We start from the raw sequence: 26,518 nt of genomic DNA on the forward strand, positions 1-26,518 counted from the left end.
CCCCCCCCAATATGAACTTCCCTCATCTTGGATGTTAAAGAAGCAGTTTTCCACCCATCTCTTGGGTGTGATGTTCTGTTTGTCCTAAGTACTGATTAATGTCCTTTGGTATTTGTTGAGTACACTGAGTTTGAGACTGAGATAAAATTTGATTTAGAATGTCACAAAAATGAGTGATAATGTGCTTCATATGAGACTAATTGATAATTAGCAAATAGTTATGTTATTCACTTGGTAGTCTTTTCATCATTCTCTAATTAACTAGAAGCAATATCAGGCGTGTGAAATATCATACTTCTTTTGTTCCCTTGCAGTCCCTTTGTGGACCTTTTGCTGAGACAGATAAACACTGTAACTGCAAAGAGTTTTTTTTTTTTTTTTTTTTTTCCAAATCTCCCTTTTCAATCCACAGATTCTATTTTGGGTCAGTTTGCCCTCTTTATCTTTCCTTTTAGTTTAGGGCAGACAGTTTGCCTTAGAAAGGTCTAACACTAATGTATGTGACTGGCCTAAGTGAATCACTTTGTCTCCCACTGACCTAAACACTGTCCTCACCAGAGAAGCCTCATACACCCTGCTTACATCCATTTTTTTTTATTTTGCTTCTGCTCTCTCATTGGTCCCAGTCAAGCACCAAGCTAGTGAAGTGAACTGACCCATGACTGCCACTTCATGAGATACTCTGTCACATCGAGGGTGTGTGTGTGTGTGTGTGTGTGTGTGTTTGTGTCTCTCTGTATGTACCTACTTTATTTCTTTCTGGCCTTACATGCCTTTTTGTTTTGTCTGTTCATCTGTGTTTGTGTACTGTTCTGCTCTGTCCAATTCCTCTTGTCCTCTCTCCTGAAACCTGGTAAAGCTTGTGTGATGTAGGCTTGCCGTGTTGGTCTGTGGTTGATTAATGTTTGAGAACCTCTTCATTTTATTTGCCTCTTTGCTTTTCATAGCTTCCTCCTCTTCCATGAAACCCTGGTTTCTGAATTGAGTATGGACAGCGTTTCAGACAAGAGCTCTGTTGAGTGGGCAAGAGAAACACACATACACACACACACACACACACACACACACACACTTATTCACTCAATGGTAGTCCTACCGTGGCAGAAAATGCCAGGCATATTACCCCTTTCTCTCTGTGTTTTTAACATTATGACATGCTCATACACCTCTGTTTAAACTCCACCTTAGCCCCCTTTGAGGTTTGCTTAGCTCAATTGAATGTGAAGTGAACATCCATACAAATGGACCATATCCATCTGCAAATTCAGAAGGTTGTTATGAGATTGTAGATTTTGCTATGGAGCGGACAGTTATTCCGCATGATTTACTAAAGCTTTTAGCCAATGGAAAGTCTGTTACAACTATCAGAAATTTCTCAGTGTATCGTCTTCCATCTCTCTGACAGACATAGTTCATATTTTGGAAGTCATTCAGTGTCATGGATGGGCTTTTTCCTCTATGTGCTTATCCAGCACACCTGAGTCTGCTCTTCAGATCCCCATCAGGACCCAACAGGAAGCTTGCTTAACCAAATCAAGTGCATTTAAATAGAGCCAGAGCCAAAAGCCTTCATACACAGCGACAGCTCTGCAGCTCTGTCTTTGGAAAAGGTCGCCTACATCACTGTTTGTGCTCTCTCTCTCCCTCTCTCTCTCTCTTTTCTTTTTTGTAGTCTGCTAAAGAGCAGGAAGTCCCCGTGTCCTTTTTTGGGCAGAGCTCATTGTTTCAGTGCAGGGTGTCCTGAAATGCTGCGTTTACAAATAATACCATGACACGTCTTGAAGCCTGCACAGCCCGTGGTAAATCCAGCTTTAGTTTTGCCCAGTTTTGATTTATTTATTTCATTTGTCTGCTCCATATCCTGCTCCCGATTACTCACAAAAGGATATTATTGCAGCTTTTTTTAAACAGAGAACGCAATCTGTTTCCATAAGAAACCAAGTTTATATATGGAACAGAAAGGCTTTTGGTTGTGCTGAAGTATTGCTGTGACATGTTTCTTTAATGCTCACTGAATTCAGCCAAAAAACTGGTAAATTAGTGAATTGGTGACACGGAAGACTTCTGTTTTGTTGGGCAGAGGTGCTTGGGGGTGGGGTTGTTTTGGGGTCTGAAAAGGGGAAGAAATAATTTTGTGTGAGTGTGTGTGTGTGTGGTTGTTAGAGAGTACAGTGTACCCTGGAGAGAATGATTGACATTGAATCCCAGAGTGCTGGGGGGGGGGGGGGTGGTCTGGTGCATTTTTGTGTCAGTACAGTGCAGCAAATCCTTTGTCAGTTAATCACACTATAATGCGGTAAGATGGTTAGTCCTTAGAGATGGGAGGGTATTAAAGGATAGTACTTCTAGTAATTGTCACTCACTAATGACGGGTCATTCTAACCATGCTGTGCTTTCATCACCAAAAGGCAGTTTGTCCTTTTTGATTGCATTAAATCAATACTCAGTACATCTCCATGCCTAGGTCAGAAGAGCAGCTCAGCAAGTACAGGCTCAACGTTAAAATTCGCAAAAAAAAAGAAAGAAAAAATTCGCCTTGCTCTCTGAATATGATGTCATGAATGCAGTGTGCATGCCAGGGAGATAACCCACTGAAATACCGACTTCAGATTCTGTTGGATCAAAAACCCGTAGATGTGCCCACAGACCACGAGTCCTATCATCAGTGTTCAGTCCAGAGAGACTCGTTGTGTTGTGTTGGTGTTATTAAGTCTGTGTGCGTGTGCTGTAGATTTGGTCCAGCTGAATGTGAACGCGAGTCCCGGAGGGCTCGAGCCTGTGTGTAATGACAATTCATCTGAGTCACTCCGCAGCGCTTAGTGTAGCTTCTGAAGTCTTCTGTCCCCCTGTTTAACACACTTATTCATCTCAGACGACCACGGTGATTCCTTACACAACCATTGCTCTTTGAGCTCAACACTGACCATTAGATTAATAGCGGAAATGAGTCAAGACAATCTTCTCCGTAATGCACTCGTAATTGTGCATGTTGTCAGTCTACTAGGTCATCTGACATGGGGTTTGTAAATACATTCTAGTGGTAATGATTCTGACATGGGGTTTGTAAATACATTCTAGTGGTAATGATAATTCTTTATTTTAGCCATCTTTCCTCTGACAAATTGTCAAATGGTCACATTTAGACCTTAAAAAAAATAAATAAGTAACATTTCCTTTTTTTGAAGATAGGCATGGTTATTATTGTAGTTAGTGGTTGGACTGAGTTTGGGATTTATCAGGCTGTCTGACTTGGCCTGTCACCTCTGATCCAGCACACACATCACTCTCCTACCATTTCCTTACCAACCCATTTCCTGTAGCTCAGTCACAGTCTCTCTCTCTCTCACACTCACACTCACTCACACACACAATCTATTTATCACATTCCTCCCTGCTCTCTCTGTCTACTCCTCTTCTACCTCTCTCTCTCTCTCTCTCTCTCCATGCCCCTACGGTACACTTTTACCGTGAGGATAAGTAAGGAGAACCCTCCACCCTCCGCCCACGAGAATCCTGCTCCTCACAGATCTACTCCATTTCCTTAGCTACAGAGAAAGACAACGAGAGAGGGGACAAGGAGAGAGAGGGAGAGACTGGGAGTCGCATCAGTTGATGTAGAACTTTGTTTTGAAAGCTGTTGGCCAATCCCCACAGAATATTGGCCCAAACCACGTCAGACTTTTGAGCTACCGAGCAAAGCCCGATGGAATCTTCTCAAAAGCTTTACGGATCAGGACAAACCCATGGATCTGTTCTCCACTCTCCGTCTTTTACCTCTGTCTGTTAGGTTTCAGCTTTTTGTTCTTTTTGTCCAAACGTCTCACAGATCTTTCGTGTTGGTCTTGTTAATCCTGCTGTTCGAAAGTGTTTCTTTTTCCTCACAGCTTCAGAAATGTGGACAGGTCTTATACTATAAACTCAAATAATTAGTGACCTTTCACATTCCTGCCATTTGACATTATCAAGCTATGGTTCGTAAATCCTTGACAACAACTTAAACTCTCAGCTTACATTTCTTCTTTTGTCTTTGTAATTTCTCATTTGTCAGAGAAATTTTTTTTTTTTTGGCTTTGTATATTCCCTTAAACTGTCACCTGGGACAAGGAAGCATGTCACATTTTGCATCACCTGTGTGTGTGGTGTGTGTGTGTGTAGGGTGTGTGTGTGTCTGCAGTGACTCACTGGCAACTTTAGCACAGACAATGGCTTCACTGGCATCACTGTTCAGCTCTATATAGAGGAGAACTGTAACAGGCCTAGTGGACACAGGTGTCTAATTTGTCTTTTGGTATGCAGAGACATACACCCCCCCCCCCACGCACACACACACACACACACCCTCATATTCCTCTGAGCCAGAGGGGCCTGGCAGAAAAAGTACAGGACTCTTAATAAATAATCTCATTACCACATGAAAGGAAGCATCTGGACACCCCTAAAAAACTGAGTCAGACATTTATGGGCAAGCCCTTTTTTAGGAGGGGGGGGGGGGGGGCTCTCAATATGTAGGCCCGGACTCTCTTCCTCTCTCTTCTGTCTTCTTTTATTTTACTGTTAGTGTCAGGCTCAAATCCCTCCTGAAATTATTTCTAGCAAGAGATACTGTATTTCTTTCTCTCTATCTCATGATCGCTCTCTTTGCCTCTCTCTCTCTCTCTCTCTCTCTCTCCCCCCCCCCCTCTCATATCTGTTAAGGTGAGTTTTGTCAGTGGAATCTTCTGTCTCTCCCCAGAGGTTGCAGGAGTTGCCTTTGTGTCTGTGTGGCTTTGTGACAGAGGCTGCTCCATAGCAGGGCACATCTAAGACAGTGAGGCACAGTGCAGCATCTTTAAAGGCCCTGTTTTTGTCCATTTTCACAAACTGATAAAACAAAATCACAGTGACCACTGAGGCCTAGAAATAAGTTTGGCATTGAAAACAGAAGTCTAAGGCACGTTTGTCCCAGAGACTGCGCACTTTTTCCACAGATAGATCTCTCTCTCTCTCTCTCTCTCTCTCTCTCTCTCACTCTCACTCACTAACTATTAGTTGTCTCTGTTTCTTCCACTTCCCACTTTTCTCCCACTCCCACTTCCACTGTTTATCTTTCTCTTTTTTCCCCCCACTCCCTCTAGACACACGCGCTCTCTCTCTCTCTCTCTCTCTCTCTCTCTCTCTTTCTCTCTCTGGGGACAGAGAGGCAGTGAGAGTGATGTTATCAGAATGATGAGGTGAGTTAGGGATGATAAGGTTGAATAGTTTGGGGTGGTGGAGTCTGGGAGACATGGGAGACTGACTGACAGGCTTTTTAGGAGGCAATTGAAGGACAGTCAAGATCTTCCAATGGAGGGAAGATAAAGTCTCTCTCTCTCTCTCTCTCCCTCCCCCCTGGCCCTCTTTCTCTCTCTGTCTCTCTCTCACTCACTCTAATTGTGTAGGGCAAAAGATGGTCTCTCTCTGACACACTGAAAAGAGGTTTCCCTGTCATGCCATGTGTGTAGTGGGGAGCTAAAGGAAGCGAGGAGGGGGTGTGAGGAGGAGGTGAGGCAGGTGAAGGGGGAGGGGTGTTGGATGTCGGGTAGCTCTTTGCTGCCCCTGAGCTCTTGAGTGCGATTGGAGGATCACAGCATCCATTAATCTAGATTAGTCTTCAGTTAAGGTCCTTCATCAGACGCAGTAGAGTGAATGACGCACAGCCAGCATTACGCATGCTGAGCCTTATCTACGCAGCTTCTGTTCACCATCCACTGACAGTTCTCTCTCAAACCACATCTTGGACCGGCACCTACCTAACCTGCAGTCAGTCCCTCCACATGCACAATTCTGTTCCGTTCTGATTTCCTGTTGCAGAAGGACCAGTTTCATTGTGTCTCGTTTTGCTTGTACGATTGACTTGCGGCTTCAGATCAGACAATCAAACTCTCCTCGCCTCTTTTCTCCCCTCCAGTATGAACTTAACACAAGAGAAGCACAGTGCGGTCTTTCCCACAGTTTTAATCATCTGATACCATGACAGATGCAAATAGAACAACTGGAATAACAGATCTGCTCTCTGATGCCCTGGGCATTTGGCAAACACGCGCCTATTAACTTTCTCCTTACCACCTTCATCACCGCTCAAACAAAATGAGACCTGACAATTCCTGGCTGTCTTTTGGTTCATGCAATTAAGCATCCACTGCGCTTCTGAATTCCTGACGCTAAGCAACACAAGGATTCAAAAGAGAGATTCCTAAAAGCAGAAATATGTGGGAACTGAGACCTTGTCAGTTTGGTTATGACTGTCCAGAGAAAAAAAAAAACTATTCTTGTCAGTGTTTTGTGTTAGGCAGCACAGCTGGGGGGAAGAAAGAAAAGGCTCCAGATGAGAGGACAGAGTAGCACTCACCTCGTAACGCAGATCAGTAACGGGAAGGACGAGACGGCGCTGTACGCCAGTGCATATCTGCTCCCTCAGTGCATCAGGCACTTGGCGAAGAGTGAGGCTGCCATGCCAGAAGTTTCCGGGAAAGCAGCAGTGGCAGCAGCGGGAGAAACGGCAGCGACGACAGGTCGTTACACATCGGATGAGCGCAAGATTGCACTGAAACCCCCCTCCTCTGACCGATGAAGCTCCGCGTGTTTCTCTGCGACTCTCCTCCTCTCTCCCTCGCTCTCTCTCTCTCTCTCTCCCTCTCTCTGTCTCTGTCTCTCTCCCTCCCTTTCACTCTCGCGCGCTCTCTCTCTCTCTGTCTCTCACACACACACATACACACACTGTCTCACACACACGCATGCATGGGCTTATGTGTTGAACTCTGGTTCTCTCACCTACGGGAAGAACGCATGCACATTAGCTTCATTCTGCTGCAGCGCTCCTGCTTGCTCTGGGTGCGTGCGTGTGTGTGTGTGTGTTGAGAAGAGAGAGCAAAAGAGGGAGGTGGAATGAGGATGAGAGGGAGAGATGGAGCCGGGGTGGGGGTGTGCGGGTGGAGGGAGGAGGAGAAAGCTTTGCTGGGAAAGTCCTGGACTCCCATTTAACACAGCTGTTCCACTCATGCCTCATCTAGAGAGAGCTGCTTATCCCGTCAGTGACAAACTGTCTCCTCCGTGGCAAGCCGTGCTACGTCTCTACTTTACGCCACGGTCCTCGGAGAGGGAGCACACCCAGAGCCCAGTGTGATTTTAATTGGATGGAGTTCACTTACTGCTGCAGGTTAGCCCGTTGGTTAGAGCTCTCGACTGGGAACTGAAGACTTATGGGTTCCAAACCCTGATGGGTTCAGAGGGACAGGAATCTGCTAAGTGCTGGTTTGTCTGAGTGCGGCTTGGATCTGCGATTAATCCTGGTGTCTTCCTTCCACTAGGTTGGCGTTGATTTTCAGCCAGTATTTGGGGGAATAATCGGGATGCTTCGCTCAGATATTTTAAAACTATAGAAATGTATCCAGTAGGCTTATAAGAATTACCTATCTACAGCCCTTTTCTTCTGGAAAAACACCAAACTTTCTCCGTGCTCTGTGTGTCAGTCCAATGTTGAGGACAAATCACTTTCTTTCCAGTACCGTCTAATTTATGGATAGATTCCTAGATGGTTGGCTTGATAGATTGTATTGGCTTCGACAGCGGACCCTGTTTATCTGAAAACGCAGGACCAAAGCACCTTATTGCCTGTTTCCCTCCCATTCATTCTCCAATTGGATTGTGCTGAAAAATTCAGTCATATAAATGAAAAAGAAAAGGACCAAACAGGTCTTTTCCAACATGTGCTTTAATGGCTCTGTTCTTAAATTGCATCCTGATAATTTGCGAAATTTCATTATGATGTAGCGAGTAACGTGGTCAACAGCTGCATGATTGCGTTCAGTTTTTCTATTCAGCTGTCAGCCTTATTTTCATTCACCAATCACAGGTCATTCATTAATGTTTTTAATTGAAAATACGTCCAGCGCACACACCATGCCATATGTTCTGAGACACGGTGGTGTAGATGTCTACCCCCCGCCCCCCTCCCTGTGAATAGAGGAGCGTTAACTGGAGTCTTATCCAATGGTGTGAGGTGTGAATGACACATTTATAGCTCAATCTTTCGTTCAGTAGTATGTTTGCAATCCCTTCTCTTTATCTTTCTTTCTTTCTTTTTCTCTCTCTCGCTCTCTCTCTCTCTCTCTCTCTCTCTCTCTCTCTCTTGCTCTCGCTCTCGCTCTCTCTCTCTCTCTCTCTCACTGTCACTGTAGACAGCATAGAATGAGTGTGAATTAGAAAAAGTTTGTGTCCTGTCAGTGGCTCCTTCACTACTGAGTGATGTTATATCCCCCTCCCTCTTTCCAGTCTCACCTTAACCTGTTCTCGCCCTGACTGAGTGACAGAAGGTGTTGAGTTTTTGGGCACAGTCACTGCCACCGTGTTTCTAGTCACAGATGTCAACATGTCTTCTGCAGAGCTTGTCTCTGCTCCCTGAAAGTCGTTGCCAAACTGAGTAAAAGACATGCGACACAAGACACCATTAAACTCATTTTTCCATTGCTCATTATTATTATTATTAGTAGTAGTAGTAGTATAATTATTATTGCCTTTTGTGCATTTCTATATTTATGAGCTAGACCACACATAAGAGGAGCTCTGTTCAGGAAAGTGAGACCATTTCTCATTTGTTGCTTTTGGCTCTGTGTGGTCAGTAATTCTCAACGGTAAGCAAAGCTGTCTGTGCCCTCCAAGAAAGCTTTTGGCCAATAGCTCTTAACTCCACTGAAAAGCCTTTCTGCTGACTCCACAAGCATTGATTTCATTATCTTAACTGCCAGCCCCGGTTGGGGGCATGGGGGGATGCTAGAGTCAGGGGGCCTGTTCATTGGTGACCCTGTCACGCGCCCCTAACATAAGTGTGTGTATCAGGTTCATAAAACCACATTTTCTGATAGTTACGTCTCACTGGAGAACATCCATGTGTGTATGAAGGCTTGTGTGAGCGTGTAGCCCCTCCCACACACTGTCTTTGCACACACACACACATATCTGTTGATCAGAATTGAAAGAGGAAGGTCTTCATCGGTTAGGGTAGTTTTGATCCTTTTCGCATCAAAATCATTACCTGGTTGTGCTAGTTCTTCTGCTTGCGAATTTGGTTTCAGTATAAAGTCAGTCATAGTATACGTTGTTTTAGAGTGTCCTGACAAACCCCTGTTTTGTCACCTAAGCGATGCAAACAAGCCTGTTGTGTACGTTCCAAGTCTCCAAGTCTCTGTCAGATAACGAATGGCCTTGTTTCAGATCTGAAGTACGGCATTGCATCATTTATTTTGAATAAAAAAAAAAAGAAAGAAAGAAAGAAAGAAAGAGAAATTCTGTGGATGCAATGTGCATCCAACAGAAGAATAATCTTTCATGGGCTAGGACTGAAATGCTGAAGTTGTTGGACTCTTGGAGACCAATGGGAAAACAGCAGAGATCAGATGATTTTTTTTTTCTCTCTCTCAGAGCGATCCTTTCAACAACAGCGTGCTAATCAGACACTTTTGGCTGCTGTTTGAAATGGAAGTCAGAGAAGTGCACTGGTGACTGCGTCCTTGCACGGATGATTCCCAGTGCTCTACAGATTCACTAAGAGCGCAGAAGTCTATTTCCTCTTCCTCAATAATTAATGATTTCTTTCCGGGTATGTTAATCAAGGTAAAATGCCCCAGGTAAGCAGAGTGTGAAGGGAACTCTAGAACCATGACTTTGCCATTTGCACAGATGAATATTGTGAAATTTTCATCATGACAGCTTTATGTATCTCTGTTTGGGAGGGGGGGGTGGGGGCGGGGGTTAGATATGAATGATTGGAACTGAAGATTTTCACTAGGTTTGTCTGATGACACATAATCTCTTGAGCTTTGCTACAGACTGAATTGTAATTCATTCTTGCTTTAATGCTACATGTTGGCCTGTTTATTTTGTCCATAAGTGGATGATGGTCCTGGAGAGCATAAGAGTCTCTGAAAACACTGTAGCTTTTTGTCTGTTTAAAATAACTCATTGACAGTTATAAGACATAAAAAAAATGTTGTCTTCAACATTTGGTGAAAAGGCCTTTGGAATGTTTTTTTTGTTTTTTTTTCCCTACGTGTGTGTTGTTTTTGACAAGATGAGAAGAAAATGAAAGATGGAGTGGAGGGGAAGAGATGGAAACAGTGAGCAGGGGAGATGCGGTAAATAAAGGGAGAGAGGGAGAGAATGATCCTGGCACTAACAGGCTGTGCACAGGCTGTTGGGTACAGATAGTAACTGTCCCACATGTGGATGTCTTCTTTATTGTTCACATGCTCTAAGATTCAGATACATTTTCAGTGGATGCCAGTGTCTGCTTCTTTGCATTGGTCATTGACTAACCACCACTGCAGTCTTGACTCAGAATCCAATTCAAAGCACTTTCCAAACGCTTACTCGTGTTAGAAAAGTTGGCCAGCTTAGATATAGAGTGTTAACCACTCATTTGTAACTCATCTGTTATACTGATGTTTTTGCATTTATAACGGTTTAATTACAAAGAAATGAAGTGTTGAAGTGTTAAAGTGTTACCTTCTTCCAAGTAGTAATTATTCTAATGAGTTGTAGATGACAGCATTTGCAGTCTCACACTGCACATTTAAAAAAAATGTAACAGCGATGACTTGGGTGGGGGGGTGGGGGGAGTCTTGGATGAGTCCACTAGTGTCTGGCTAAGTGTGAACATGCTGAATTGAACTGTCATACAGTATTGGTTATTAATAAGCACTGTGCAGCTATAAACTCACATTTAAGTAGCTAATTTCTCAATTTTTGTATGCCTCTTTTCACTGTGTTGTCGCTTGACCTGTTTACTGTACTTGCCAGTAAACAGTAATTGTCAGACATGTAGAAGCACTCCGACCCCCTTCATTCAAATTCCACTTATTAACAAAGTGAATCATAGCAATCAACAGCCATATGGCAACGAAAACCTCTGGCAGTCTTTCTCCAGAAATTAAAATTTAACAAGGGGAGTCCTTTTTGCCGAGGAAGCAGGGACTCAGTCCCCTCTTGTTCCTGCTCAGACGCCTAACAAGTGGGAATTCAAAATGAACAAAGACTGTTCAATGTGATCCTTTTCCCTAATAAGGGTTTCCCAACTACACCCCCCCCCCCGTCCCCCCGCCCATCCATCCTCTAACAAACTGACATCCAGCCACCCCTCCACCAGCAGTCACTGTCAGGCACGTCCAGGCAAAGTGTCCATGAAAAGGCAGACACCGCAGCCCGTCCACCGTCACCCGGCCCCTGTGAAGTGTCATCTCGCCCCCTGAACGGCTCTGCTGAATCAGCAGCCAGAGCAGGACATCAGTACTGACCCCTAGTCACTGCCACGCTCATATGAATTACAATTTCAACCTCCAGGTGGACAGGGACACAGTGCCATTAAGCCTCCCTGCACAGGCTACGCATTACCCATACAGGTAGAACTGCACCAATACTGCTCCTGGGCTTAGCCACTGGGTCTGAAAAAAACAGGCAAAAGCTGCTTGTTTTTGTTATTCCTATCTGCAGTTGGCTAATGCAGCTAATGAAGTACTAGGTATCAGTATCAGCCTGCAGCAAAATGAATTCACCCAGTTATGAGCAATTTTTTAAAATATTTCTCTACTGGTTATGCATTATCACTTGCCAGCTTGTACTGTATTACTGTTATAACAAATTCACATCATCCCAACCCCTGGCCTTCCCCAAACATACACTTATACCCCACAGCAGAATTTGATTCTAGCTTTGAATTGTGTTCTCTCACTCAAACTCTCTCTCTCTCTCTCTCTGAACTGGCTGTACCTCACAGTTCAGTTTGAAGTTTGATTTTTTGCAGATGTTTCCAGCCTTAAATGATGGAGTTGGGCCTGTAGGTGAGGCATGATGCAGTGATACCTGCAATGCTCCATAGAGTAACAGATTTCTGTAGCTCTTAATGTTAAGTTGTCTTTCTGCATCTCTGCAAAGGCACCTGTCCTTTGACAGAATTTTGTGACTGTGGCACTTCATTGAAGCACCATGCTTTTGAAAAATTGTAGAGGCTCGTCCAACACCCCTCCCCAAACAAACACAAACTCTCTCTGTCTCTGTCTCTCTCTCTCTCTCTCTCTCTGTCTCTCTGTACACACCCAGTACACTCTCTCTGTCTCTCTCTCTGTACACACTCTGTACAATAAAGATTAAACAAACTTCAGCTACGGGTCCCTGGAGGTCTACAGAGAACCTTCCCCGTCGGCCCAATTAAATTCTTAAAACAGTGGCTTCTCTTATGGGCCCAGATTTAGTTCAATAGCAAACATCAGTTTTTTTTCCCCCTCCCACACACTGTCCACTCATGAAGTGAGACGGATTGACTCTCCCAGAGAGAGAGAGAGGCAAGGTTTATGACAAGCCTTCCCGCAACATAATCTCACAGTGCCACTCTCATTATAGAATGTTACTTACATTACAGAATGTTACTTACTGACTGTGACGTCCAATTCCGTTTTGCTGTTTGTCAGCTATCACAGAGCTCTGAATTGTGTGTTTGTGACGTCACAACAACACATGGCCGCCTACAGCAGTGTGTAGCCAATTGTCGGCTATTGACAGTCAGCATTGCCATCTATTATTCCTTAAGAAATGAAGTTTGCTTCTTACCACAATGTACCAGTAAACAAGGACAGAAGGTCCTCAAAAACTTAGGTCGTAGTATGTTTGCATCACCATTGGATTCCATGTAGTAGAGTGAAGAGACCAAACCAACCATGAGAGAGTGAAATGAGAGACTCTCACTTGAGAAATTTGTTTCCGCATTACGTTGGTCAATCTTCGCACATAGGCCACTGCGTGTTCGCCGTACGCCTGCAGGCACCGAACTGTAATGTCAGAACCATGATGGTTTGGGACGAATACATGTACTGTTACACCACTAATTAAAAGTCATTGATATTGAAGCATTGGCTGTAGAGAGGTCTTGCTTATTGTCTGGTTTATCATTGTGAGGTGACATAGTTAGACAGATTAAGGGTAATGTGATGAATGTGTTACCACTGTCCTGTTGTGGTTGTGAGACTTTGGTGAATTGTGTAAGACCAAAATTGTCTTTACTGTGTGCATTTAAAAGGAAAACTATTCTTTAGTCTTTGACGTTTATGAAATGGGCTCACAATGAACATTTTATTCCCTTTTGAAAAGTTTGCAGTTAGCTGTTGATTATGTAACACCAGCACCATTTGAGTCTGTTGTAGCAGTTATTCAGTTTCTCTTGTTAAGTTGTAAATGAACACACATTCCAAATACAAACTGACTGGGCCTGAAGCTGCAGTCATATTTCTCTCTCTCTCTCCCTCTCTCTCTTTTACTCTCTCTCTCTCTCTCTTTTACTCTCTTACTCTGCCCCCTTTCGTTCTCTCTCTAATTTAAGAATTGCCTCCTGTATTGAACAGAACACCAATACTTAGAGAGGAGTTGTAGCGTTTGTGGTAGTGAAAGAGAACAGAAAGCCTTGTCCCCAACTCTGATGAAAAGAGATTGAGTTGAAATGTGGAGAGTAGAGAATATCCTCTGAGCTTTGTCTGTTGTTAGTGGTGTTAGTATGCTATGAATAGCAGGTCCTCTGACTCTGTAAAAAGAGGAAAACAGTTTTATTCTGCTTTGCTTGTTTCAGCACAACCTAGGTAATCAAAGTCATAGTTTACCAAAGACACTGTGGCCATTATTTCTAAGACCTCTATAATCCTTTCAACGCAAGATCATTAATCAGCAAACCTTAATTTCACAGAAAAAGCCAATTCCTTTCTTTTCTTTCCTCTTCCAGTTGCCTCTATCAGTCAGAGCCACAAGGCCATGAGAACCAGTAGACCACCATAAACCATACTCTATGTTCTCTCTCCAAAAAAAGAAAAAGGGAATCCTCAATTTAGGGCTCTGCTCAAAGTCTCATCTTTCAGCCTGTTTGGTTTGATTCACCTCTTATGAACACGGAGTTTCCGTGGCAACAAGCCCGTGTGCCCAATACAAATGAACTGAAAAGACGAGAGCATCTCTCTCTCTCTCTCTCTCTCTCTCTCTCTCTCTCTGCTATTTTTGTTTACCTCTATCTCTCTAACAGTGTTGCAAAAGAAAGGAACTTTCAAGGACTGGGACCAGTTTGGTCAAAATCTCCAGGTTTGCCTACTGTTAGTGTGTTTTTTAAAAGAGAGAGAGAGGAAGAAAGAGATAAAGGCTAAGTGATGAATAACTATCCAGGAGCTAAGAGTTCATGACAAGGCCATTCCAAGCCATTTTATTCACCCTTACTTAATTTTCATTGAACGTTTTCATTGAACACTGTGGGCAGTCATGTCTTTGGAGTTGTCTTGTTGCTTATAATGATGTTTAAAGCACAATGTCCCATTCCTCCACATTCCTGAGATTCATACACCACCACTGTTAGAATGGACCCATTTAACACCTAAATTTAATCTACTGGACTGTTAGTTCTTTTCTCCTAAGAGCCTTGTGACCAATTATACCTGTTGCGCCACTTAATGATTGTTTGTTTCAAGCTTTGTTGTTTTAGAGGAACTGAAGTAATGCTTAAGCTTTGTATGCTTCACTGCCCTTGAATCCAGGGAGAACTGGCCTGAAGAACAAAAGCATGACATTAAAAATCTTTTTTGTGCTTTGCCAAATAGCTATAAGTTGTACATTCTCTAGTTTTCTGGGGGAGGGTTTCTTTTTCTTTCTTTTTTTGACTTACTTGTCACCTTACTGCTTGGGTTCTAACTAAATCCTTATTTATTTATTCATGTATTTATTTATTTACTTGGACCCAATATCATGATGCTCATTTGTCCTGTTTCAGGGTTTTAGGATATATTTTTGAAATGTACAACTGTGTACAATTCAGTAGCTACATGAGAATTAGGTGTTGGACAGATTCTCTTCTATGACAGTTCAGCAATCAAAATTTTAAAAAGCAAAATAATCAACGATAAAAATGGCAGAGATGCCCGAGATGGGTTTTCTTAGTTTTTAACATTTTAATAACCGACCAAAAGTTGCCATATGAGCTCAGATATTCTTGGGGTTTTTTTCTTCACAGAAGTGCTAATGCTTCTAATTGTCATTCTACAATCTGGCAGTCATATGAGCCACATCCTTACCTACAGCTGTCACAGTGTCCACCTGACAGCCCACACCTGTCCTTCAACGCTGAGCGGTGATGCTGTAGCCTGCCAAGAACCTTGCTGTCAATCACAGTGCCAGATCTCTTAAATTAGACACAGAATGAAGACGTATGGCTATCACAGAACGCCAAGGGATAAGCAGATCACATTAATGACAGGACCCAGCAGGCTTACACATTCCTGCCCAGCTGAATTTCAACCACCACTCTTTCTTTTAATTCTCTGCCCTTTTTTTAATGTACTTATTTTGGTGGTAATTGGTTCTTTTTGTCGTTGTTTAAGAATGCAGAGAGGGAGAAGAATAACTAAGAAGTCGTAGACCTTCTGAGCCTTCCATTCACATACTCTAATCAAACGTAGCTTATCTGATTTGAATCAAAGTAAGATTATAAATCTGTAAGAAATACTAAATATAGCTATAAACATACTCACCCTGACTGATACCTGTACACATTTCTAAAAATCATATATGCCTGTGTCAGAGCGTGGTGTTTCGAATATCTTGGCAAGGACAACTTTGTGTTAATAATAATGGATAAACAGGGAGCCAGTTCGTGGATCATTAAGTAATTAATGAGGCATCCAGGTTTTGTTTTTTTTATCCAAGGATTTTTGTCTGCGTTTCAGCTGTCATCCTCCATGTGTTGCTGCACACTTTTCATTTTGAGGGGCTTAAACAGTTACAGCAGCCAGTCAGCTAAAGTAAGCAATCAGTGATTCACTGAGGTTTGTTTTGTTTTTTTTCTTTTAATTTTTATTTTATTTCATTTTATTTTTTTTTATAGGAAATGCCAACATGGAGCATGAAGGAGACAATGCTTTCTGAGGAAAAAAACTGAGGAAAAAAAAATGAATCTTTGAATGAAAAAGTGCAAGACTGCATCGGCCTGGTTATCTGTACACAGACTGACTTGATGTGTTTTACACCACAGAGGCATTGCAGGGTTTAATAGAGCCATGGGCAGCGAGTGGAATTAAATCAAAGATTTGACGGATTGAAATGCCCTTCAAGTCATGAAAAAGAAATAAGCTTTCAATACATTCTCGTATGTCTGCACAGATTATGGCTCTAAACAGGTGAACTGAATTGAATATTGACAGTGTCCTTTTCTGTCATTTATGGTTTATTGTTGATAATAAAACCATCAGCTTCAATGACTGGGGAGATGCAATTCAACAGTTGTTCAATGAGTTCTTTGAGAAAAGGTTGAATTGCACTCTTGTTATTGGGAGTCTGAATAAGGAGTCGTAAAAAATTAGATGTCCTAGTTATAAATATACAAAAGCACTGGATTAGAGCTGACAGTCAGTACCAGCATCATGTCCCATCTTTTTGGTTTTGCCTTCGCAGTGAAAATATAGACATTTCTGACCAGTCAACTGTCTGTTTCAGTGGCCTGACGTGTCGGCATTTACTAGTATGAGCATGCATTCAACATCTCTGGATATTGAAATCTGCAAAATTTAGGACAATACAGAGCAGGAATAAAGCCCCATAGCAATATCTAGAAGCAGGAAAGAGAATATCATCGAATTAAAGGATGTCTCAGATGCCTGGAACTATTATTGTGTACATGCATTCAGCTCTCAGGGTATCAAGGTCTTTCGTTCCGTTTGTTTGTGTGTGAAGCTCGGAAGAGTCAACAGAATTATTGAAACGCTTGACAATAAACTGCTGCGTTAAGGGAGACGCTTTGTTCCGTCAAAACAGAAAAAAAGCAAGGCGGTGCGAACTGAACAGTGCAGAGCAGGGAGCTAACGAGTCAAACTTCTGTACAGTGGCTGCTGAGCTATGTAGGTCAGGTCTATTTACTGCTTGAGGATAGACTTTCAAATGAGACAAATGGAAAGGTATGGAAAATACCGTGACAGCCTAATAGCTGAGTCACTGTATCTTTACGGACGTGTTGCGAATTCGGCTTTTGCCTCCCTTCAAAGTGTATCTGCGTTGAATGCTCAACAAGGGGGAAATGTCTAACACCTTTTTGGCTGGCTGTATTGTCCTGAGAGTACCTGCAGAAAGCAAACAGAAGAGAGCAATGAGGAATAATTCAGTAAGGCTTCAAGAGAGCAGTGTTAAATTAGACCCTTACAACAGCTTACTAAGTAATTATAATAAAGATTTAATTTGCATTATCACAACATCTACTACTTTAAACAGACACTGAGTAGCATACTTAATGCATTTCCAAATGCAGGTGTTCACAGCTCTGCAACATCAGTGTAACCTCACTGTACTTTATTTTTTGTGGGTGTTCTTGTTTCTTTTTTCCTTATGTTAGGGAGTTATATTGGCTGCTCTTGTTTGTATTCATTTACAAGAAAGTGACATGTTGGTAACATTATAAGAGTACTTCAGTAAAGTACCATATACCTTTTTTTCCTCCCCCACTGTACTCACTCAAATCCTTATTATTACTATGATCTTGTTTACATGTGCATTGTCCACAAGTTGACCAATGTTTGGCACAAAGCAAACTGAACATTTGATAGTAAAGTTGAAGCTCTATTTGGCGTCAAAGTTTACATTTGAGTCATAATTCAAATGTCTTAAGGCAGCTCATAATGGTTTAGTGTTTTCGGTGACATTTAGCCCATACCAAACTCTCAAAGCTCTCAAGACCTTTCAGGTGTAACGACCAAAAAAACCACACTTTTCCTTTCTACAGTTTGCACTCTGAATTAATTGGCCTGATGTGGCATGATTTTTGTTAAGGAAACTTCCGTAAGTGAAATTTTGATTCATCTTTGGCATGAAACCGTCACTCGTCCTGTTCGTGAAAGTTTCATTCATAGTTTTCATGTCACCCTCATTCTTCCTTTCTTTCTTAATTCTTCACTCTTCTTATTCATGAAACTTTTGTCTCATGAGTCATTTCCAGTTTTTTCGCCTCCTGTCTATTCTGGATTTTTTTCTTTACTTGTTATTGAAATTTAAAGGAATAAAACATGAAACTTTATGTATTATGCTAACACGTTTTAAACATCGAGAGGAATGGACTAAAAATAGAGCTTCTCAGATCGGGGGGGGGGGGGTGTCTAATTCCTCCCTATGGTGTATGGTAGTGACCAAGTGCCCATTACAGAGTGAGTCTCTCTTTACCTGCCTAAGTGCAATTAGGAATTTGCTTGTGTTCCAGGTAATATCCCGTTCATTAGATTACCAGTGCAGAGGAGTCAGGTCTTGTCTTGTGGTTTTTACATGCTCACGGCCTGATGATCAGTGTTTGCTGACATCATTCATGTTAATCATCCTGGCTGTGACAGTGAATTTTTACTCTGAGATGCTTCTGTTTGGGAAAGCCTCTGCTTTTCAGGTTTTGTTGCCATATTGTTGATGGTGCTATGTGTTTGTTCTCTGTGTGCTGATGGTTTTGTTCTCTTTTCTCTCATCTCTCTCCAGGGTAGTTTTGTGGCGGGTATGACTGCTATTCTCAGACAGATGGAGGACTATCATTATGCTCACCTCATCAGTACCTTTGGCAAGATGAGATCAGATGTGGTGGTGAGTGCTGATATCTTGTTTTTGGTTGTTTTTTTTCTGTTGTTGCTGTTGCTGTTGTGGTTTTTTGTTTTTTTTTGTTTTGTTTTGTTTTGTTTTTTTGTTTTGGTTTTTTTTTTTACATTCTACAACTTGTGAAGAATAGGAGGTCACAGGTTACTGATCTGCTCCATACACTATAAATTTGTCATGGTGGTGTTCTGTCATATAGAACAAAAGAATCTGTGTGGCTTTTACACATGTATCTGAGCCCTAGTAATGTCCGTCACATCAAGTAGCAGTTAGAAGCCAAATACAATCGTTATTTTTTTGTTCTATTTAATCAGATAACACCCTCTAATACGCTTTGAAGAGTTTTTCTTTTCTTTGAAGAGTTTGGATCAGTCACGGCAGTTTGTGGAGATGCAGGGAACATTTTAAGATGTGCTCTTAAGTCAGGGTCAGGTTAATGTAATATTTACCCGGCTAGCTCATTTTGTCAGCTTTACTGTTTGCTTAAATTGTCTGGTCTGCACCCTCGGCCATGTGGTCGACGGCCCTCTTGTCAAATGAACAAGCATTTTTCCTGTGACCAGCGCGTCTGGATTAGGACAAACCTGACTTACAGCCGTTACTTTTCAAATAAATTATATCTCCGAGTGGTATCACTCTGTTAGGAGACTACGGAAATTAACGCAGCAGGCGTGGTCTCCATTTAATACCATTCTCCCTGCCCCACCGTGGTTTGCGGGAGTGCTCCTCTGCTCACCTCTCTGGGGGAGAGATGTGAAAGAAAGCTTGACTAGATAAACTTCACATATTCATAAAAGGAAACCATGTTCTTCAGGAACTTGGGTAAGTGCATTAGATTTTGATGATGCTTATAGTCACATGAGATTTTTCCATTGAGTTTAAAGTTTGATGCAACATTGCCGTTAGTAAGACATGTAGGTCTAGCTAAATGTGATAGAGAGAAAGATTGATACATCTCCCCAAAACGGAGGGTGAGAAACAAATCAAACAGACAAACATTTATATCAGTAGACCAGACTGTAGGTTATGTTACTGTTTCAGAGCTGCTCCCTGATATCTGTTTTGGCTGACAGAGTTATAATGGGTGAAATTGGCAGGAATCTCACCATCCTTGCAGGCTTGGCACTAGCTGGGCTCCTTTAAAAACGTCTGCAGTCCTTCAGACAGCCTGCCTGCTGCCAGGGTCAGAATTTAAGCTGAAGAGGGTGATGTCATGGATGGATTGTGATTTTGGCCCGTACTCGCTAAAATCTGTTGGGTTGTTTTATTTTTTTTCTTTCTTTTTTTTTTTTTTTTCTTTTTTGGTATCTGTGTCAGGATCAGAGTGGTTTACACTGCAGAGATAATTTATCATAACAACATGAATGCTATTACGTATTACTCAAACTATGGTTTGAAATGTACTGGAGCTCTGAATTAATGCAGTTTCGTGGTAGCTCAATGTTTCATTGGGTTAAAACTTTCAGAAATAAAAAATTGAACAAACACAACAAAATGAACAGTTTTAAATTAAGTGAGAGTATTTTCTGTGTTGTAGTCTGTGCTTGTGTGGAACAAAATGAAGATTTTGGGCTCTTTTTGGCATGAATAGGCATCTCACCTCGTGCCTTATGGCCAAGAGTTTGAACTATTCCACTGAACTGTGTGTCTCTCTGGGTTACAGACGTTTCCATGCATTGTGCCATACACAGGGTGTGAAGAGGCTGATGTTTACCTTGAATCTAAGAAATATTTTAAGAGCAGTTGTTTCTCAGGGTCACAAGTCTTGCTTTTAGGCTTTACCCTCGGATTGTTCTCACCGGGACTAGGCAAAGAGTAACTGTTATCATTTCAAATGCTTCTCTCTCCTTTTAGGATTTCCTAATGGAAACATTTATCATGTTCAAGGATCTCATTGGGAAGAACGTGTACCCTGCTGACTGGGTTATAATGAACATGATGCAGAACAAGTGAGTACTGGACACCACCATGCACTGGAATGCCATGCACTGTCTCTGTCACTCTCCCTCTCCCTCTCTCTCTCTCTCTCTCTCTCTCTCTCTCTCTCTCTTTCTCTCTCTCTCTCTCTCTCTCTCTCTCTCTCTCTCTCTTTCTCTGTCTCTCTTTCTCTTTCTCTCTCTGTTGTTGCTTAGAAACGGGAGCCAGAAGTGGGCAAGGACATTTTTTGAATATTTTTTTCCCCTCAATGCAAATAGTGGCATGCAGCCCCTCTGTAGCCATCAGATGTGTGACTGCAGCAACAAAGAATGGCATGAATTATAAATACCTCGCTGGCTACTCTCCCACGACTTTTCTCTGTGCTTTGTGGGGCTTCTTCTTCATTGTTTGGATTTTTTGTTTTGTTTTGTTTTATTAATGCACCACTGATCAACGTTCTCAACAGTTCTCTGTCTCCATTACAAGCAAGCAGAGCCTTGGATTTAGCAGAAAAAAACACAGGCAGAAAAAAACGAAAAGGTTTCACGTTCGCATTTTTGGTGTGATGTTCTCTGTCTAATAATGCCCATCTTGGTGCAGGAGAACGCATCTATGGCTGTATTGTTTGCTCTCATATAACTCTAGTCATAATGAGTCACGAACAGCCGGGGGTCAGACAAGTCTAGAGAATTTAATAGAAGAATCGGAGTGTGTTTGAAAGATTAACTCTTTTCATACACTTGTCAATGGCTTTTTGTTCCCGTTCCTCATTGCTTTTCGTGACCATTCAGTGAAAGCAGCACATCCAGAAGCTAGTTGGATCAATGCTTTTGGTCCATGTGGAATTGAAATAAAGATAATATGTGCCAAAAAAAGGAAACCCTGCTTTAAGTGAAGGTCCTCCTTTGGAAACAGACTGTTTCAGTATGGTAGTAATGGGCTATAGTTTAAAAAATGCTTAGCTTTATTGGCTCCAGTTCAAGCTGAGAGAATGACTTTCCACAGATATTATAAATATTTTTTTCCGTAGTCCATATGGAGAAAGTCTTTGCCACTTAGCACATTGACAGTGTGCAGATGAAGTGTACAATGTGATCTAGTATTCTACATAACATCCAGAAAATGCACATTTTTTTTCTTTTTTTTTTTCTTTTTTTTTCTTTTTTTTACTCATTCAACAGTGAACACATAATGGTGACTGAGTTTATTTTTCCTTCATACGACCAAGTTATTCCATACGCCCTTGTATTGTTTCCATACCGCATACAAGCATCATTCAGGGAATCGGGGGAATATCTCTGCTGAGATTGCTTTGGTATTTCTTTATTTTCACACACTGTAGCCATACCCTCCCCCCCCTCCAACTGTGATTGCTACAAGGCGGGAGGCGGCAGGCTTTGATATTGGAATCCACACAGCCGGCTGGTAAACAGTGCCTGCCACCTGTGTCAGAATGCAAAAAGGCAACACGCCACACCACGATGAAAGTCCTCTCTGCCCTGCAGGTGTGTAAATCACATCAGTTTTGCTGCAGCACCGGGCGCCGTGATGGAGGCGGACGAATGAAAACAATCAGGACTTCTGTTCCTGCACATGTAAAAGGCCTACTCTCAGCTCCACAGCTGCACCTGTTATAGGCTGGAAGCACCGACTCACCCACCGTTTGGCTGGCTCCACAAATGCTTACAATCCATGGCTCCCTCCTTCGTGAGCTTATACCATTGGAATGTCCACTTCGTTCAGGCTTTTAGACTTGCTAGAAGTTTCCATGAGCACAACCTGTATTAGAGGTGGTGAATTTGTCTGAAAATAGAGCGGCGGTTATTCGATAGGACTCATTAGTCATCATTAATCACGATCAGAGTCTTAAGTCGGATGGAAAACGGTGACCTCATTTTTATCCAGAGTCCTGAGAGTGTTTGATATCTGCTGTCTGAAAGCGCCAAGCGAGAGTTTCCACATCTACATTTTACTACATATGCTTCGTTCCAGCTTAGCCGTGCTCGATCGTAACAGTCTATAACAGAAAAAGATGTAATCTGTTTCCTAGTCTACAGACGTCAGTAGACTTTCAAATGGTTGGTTTTTGCAAAGTGAGGAACAGCTCTGTCAGACAGAGTCTGACTCATCCAGTTACATTCATATTTTATTGCTCTGAATAATGCTCGTGTCTACAGTGTGCCAAATTAGTCCAGCTTCTCCATTTGTTTTTATTGAGGCGGCTTTTGTCTGATGAGTCGTTTTATTTTGTTTATCCACGCCCGTGGTGACATGTCCATTCTTTCTCTCAGAGGCATTTCCTCTTGCATAGAGCTCCTTTCAGACGTGCCTCCCATCCACAAACACGGGAGCAGCCGCCGCCACCGCCGTGGTGTAAGTCGTGCCTGCGGTGAGGGGACACAAAACGGAATCCGAGGACGCAAGAGCATGATTGAGTTTGTCGGCATCGCCGGCCAGCTCAAAGGTGACCCGCTGGAGAGGTGTTCCACGGTCGCTCTTGCTCTGGGTCCAAACGCTGTCAGAACTGTTGCCTTTGATTGAGAATTGTGTGATAGTGGTGCCGGTGCCGGCTAAGCCCAAATAAAAGAAACTTTTGGTTGTTACAAAGATTGAAGTCGGGAACCCACCCACAGGGTTTTAAACTGTGTGAGTGTGTGTGTGTGTTTGTGCATGTGTGGAAAAGAGAATAGACTGACTGATGTGGTCCTCGGACGGAAATGCTTCCCTGACTGTCCAAACAGAGTAATCACTGTTTTCGCTGGCATTGACAACACCATACTCTTTCTGATGGCTGTTTTACATGGGTTGGTGCGGGGGGGTGGGGTGGTTGCGTATCTGATCCGACGGCTTTGGAGTACTACGAGAACGCGACTGGCCTTTGTCTCCGTCCGCTACAGCGACGGAGTGATGGGCGGAACAGCCGCCCACGAGCTCGTCAGAGGCCATCCTTTCATCCGGCCTTTGTCACCACGCCGCTAATGAGACGGGTATCCGGAGTGCCTTGGCTCTCTTCTGGCGGATCACCGCTGAGCTTTAATTACCTGAGGGACGACTGCGTAGGCCAGCACCGTTAATGACAACGGATGGTCCTCATACCCAGGAAAAGGGACTGGAATAACAGTTGCAGAAAAGCAGAATGTTCTCTAGCAAGCATATCAGAAATGTGTTTTGTGTGCGATATGCTCTGAAGTTCTGAAGTGTTCTGGGTTGCGGAGGAACTGATTTGGTTCAGTTTAATAGAGCTTTATTTCTCCCACATGGGGCTGTTCAAAGAGCAGAAGAAACATGCACAATACAAAAGACACATAGCATTCAGTAAAACAGTATCAGAATTATTACCTACAGGTGGATATGTGTTGCCATCACAAATGGAACAAGGACAGTGATTAGTGCGTGATACGCTATAGAGGCTGTAGGGTTTATGTGTGCTTACTTACTTTCAGCCAGATCCTTTAAAACATGAGCCTCTGTTCTGGTTTCATAAAATAGCTTTTTTTTTAGGATTCTGTATTTATCCATTTAACAGTAAAGTGGAATATTTTACTGCTCTGTATATGCCATCATTTAAAAGAAAGATCCTGTGTTAACCCACAGTTTGCACTCTGAAAAGTGGAATTTACTTGTAAAACATGTTCATTCATATTTAAACGGTTGCCTTCCTGGCTGATAGGGCTCCAGTCTTTATAAAGGCCCCACAACTGGAGTGCTAGTTTCATCCAGGGATTTGCTATTGTTCTCTCAGCACTTCAGTCCCCTTATGAAACTTTAATATGCACATGAACACTATCTCCCCAGACAAGGGGCCAGTGGACTTAATCTGTTCTTTCCCACGTAGCTTCTATGTTATGTTTTTTTTCTCATTACTGGAGAGAGTTAGAGTGACCTATTCACAGAAGGCAGGTCTTCAGTTTTGGAGAGAGCTATGGAACTTCATTTGCACAAGATGACATTTGTCTTGGTAACTTGCTGTATGGGAGCATCATAGGCCTCTTGTGACGCCAAAGAAAACAACAATAACAACAACAATAAAAAAGAAAAAAAAAAAAGAGTGCCGAGCAACCCAGTTACAATGTTCCCTGAAGTTTTTATTTTTGAAAAGCAATCCCCACATGGGTGAACTGAATAGATACATGCAAATATGTTTCTCCTGTTATTTATTCTTTTTTTGTGTTTTGTTTTTTTCATCTCACGAGCTTCACAATATAGCACCAGTGGAATGTTCCTCAGCACATCTAAGAGGTTACCAAGGTGATCAACTCACTGAAATATGTTTCATTGAATCCGCTAACATCTAAGAAACGGATGGAATTACTATAGGCCAGGGGCCCTCAGCCTTTTGATCAAATTAACTACAGTTGTAGAGGCCGATCATAAATGAAAACAAAAAAAAAAATTCAGTAAGAAATAAGGGTTGCCAAAAAACAGACCTTATTTGGCGGTTAATTTCCATGGGTCCTATGAGGCCAGAAAATGACTTCATGATGCTAAAGTGACTGTCAGTAGAAATTACTGCCAGCATGAATCATGCACAATAGTGCTATCACAGTCTTGTCACTGTGGAGATGACCGGTCCCTCGTAGATCAACAGGCAGATTGAGGGTCGTTCACCAGAGCTGTGCTTTCAGTATGTTGACCAATTAAGTACAACTAGTTAAAACTTGGGAACCATAGATAAATTCTACACATCCGTTTCTATATTTCTGGGGTTACATTTGAATGCAAGGCAGTTTACCTCTTAACCACTCAGCTTGTGTGCTTAAGGAAAAAAACACTAATTATTAACCATTTTTCCCTATAGCAGCACTAGTGATTGAAAAGACCTGCGAGTGTATGACTGAAGAACAAGGTTAACTAAGGTTCATTATTGCTTGTTTGTGAAAGTGCAAGACTTCATTTCCCATCAGCCCACTTTTTCACTGTAAGCTAACTGAAAGGTGACCTGAAACAGGCAGATGACTTGATAGAAAAGAGGAACCATTTGAAGTATGTCATGAGACAGATAAGTAATAGGTGCTTAATCATAGGCATTTGGGATCTGCCAGCTACGACTAGACAGTTTATTAACATTTCTTTGGACATTAACTGAGTGTTTATTAAGTCATCAACCTCCATTAGGTCTTACTGTTAATTAACAGTGGAGCATTTGTTAGACATTGCTTTGGCTTGAATTTTTCAACATTACTAATGACCATTTGTATGTAATGTTACTCATTTAATGATTTCTAATGAAACAGACTTTCTGTTACCTTCTGATTTGTGTTTTTATTTAAATAGACTGGATCTCATCCACACTGCTGGCATTTTCGATACAAGAGGATAGGAATCCAGCATTTTCTCATGAAAAAAAAAAGAGGCAAATGTGAGGTCCTTACAATATGAAGTCAGGACTAGAATCATATCTGTCTTTGTCTTCCTGGAGGTTTTTCCCCCTCCCCCTCCCCCTCAATCTTCTAAAAGCTTCATACAGTTATCAAAGAAATTCCCACTGACATCCCCTGCAGAAACACACCTTGGCTCTGATTAGCAGTGCTTCTGATAAGAAATTCAATTATTATCTCTTTTGAAATGAGATTAGGTATTCCACCTCCGAGCTAGCTATTGCCACAATAACAATATCATTGGGGTTCATTACCAAGCCGCCCAGCGTGGCTCACGTCTGTCAGACCAAGCTGATAGGCTGACAATCTCCATAAGGAGTAAGTTGGGTCTAATGAACACCGTACACTGCTAAGACTGCTAATTACATCAACAGTGAAGAGCAGAGAGTGATGAGAACAGAAGAAAGGGGGTTTGGCAGATGGCACAGATAAAGAGATGAAAGAATAGACGGCTTGAGACGGGGACTTTTTAACTCTCTGACCCAGCCTGTGAAGCCCACACTAACTCATTACTCCTGCCAGAGGCCAGCAGTGCACATTTAGCCGCACTAGCCTGACTGAAGCATCACCTGTGCACTGCA

At 42.3% G+C, this 26,518-nt stretch overlaps 1 protein-coding gene across 1 annotated transcript in view; it reads left to right on the forward strand.

Annotated features, from left to right (window-relative positions):
- Positions 1–26,518, forward strand: part of dock1 (dedicator of cytokinesis 1) — a 207,049-nt gene that overhangs the window by 112,074 nt on the left and 68,457 nt on the right. Inside the window, exons 29-30 of the mRNA XM_030773766.1 lie at positions 18,532–18,633; positions 20,497–20,591. Coding sequence (XP_030629626.1) covers positions 18,532–18,633; positions 20,497–20,591 — 197 coding nt within the window. The remainder of the gene's footprint in view (positions 1–18,531; positions 18,634–20,496; positions 20,592–26,518) is intronic.

The sequence above is a fragment of the Chanos chanos genome, chromosome 5 (assembly GCF_902362185.1).
Source record: "Chanos chanos chromosome 5, fChaCha1.1, whole genome shotgun sequence".
NCBI lineage: Eukaryota > Metazoa > Chordata > Actinopteri > Gonorynchiformes > Chanidae > Chanos > Chanos chanos.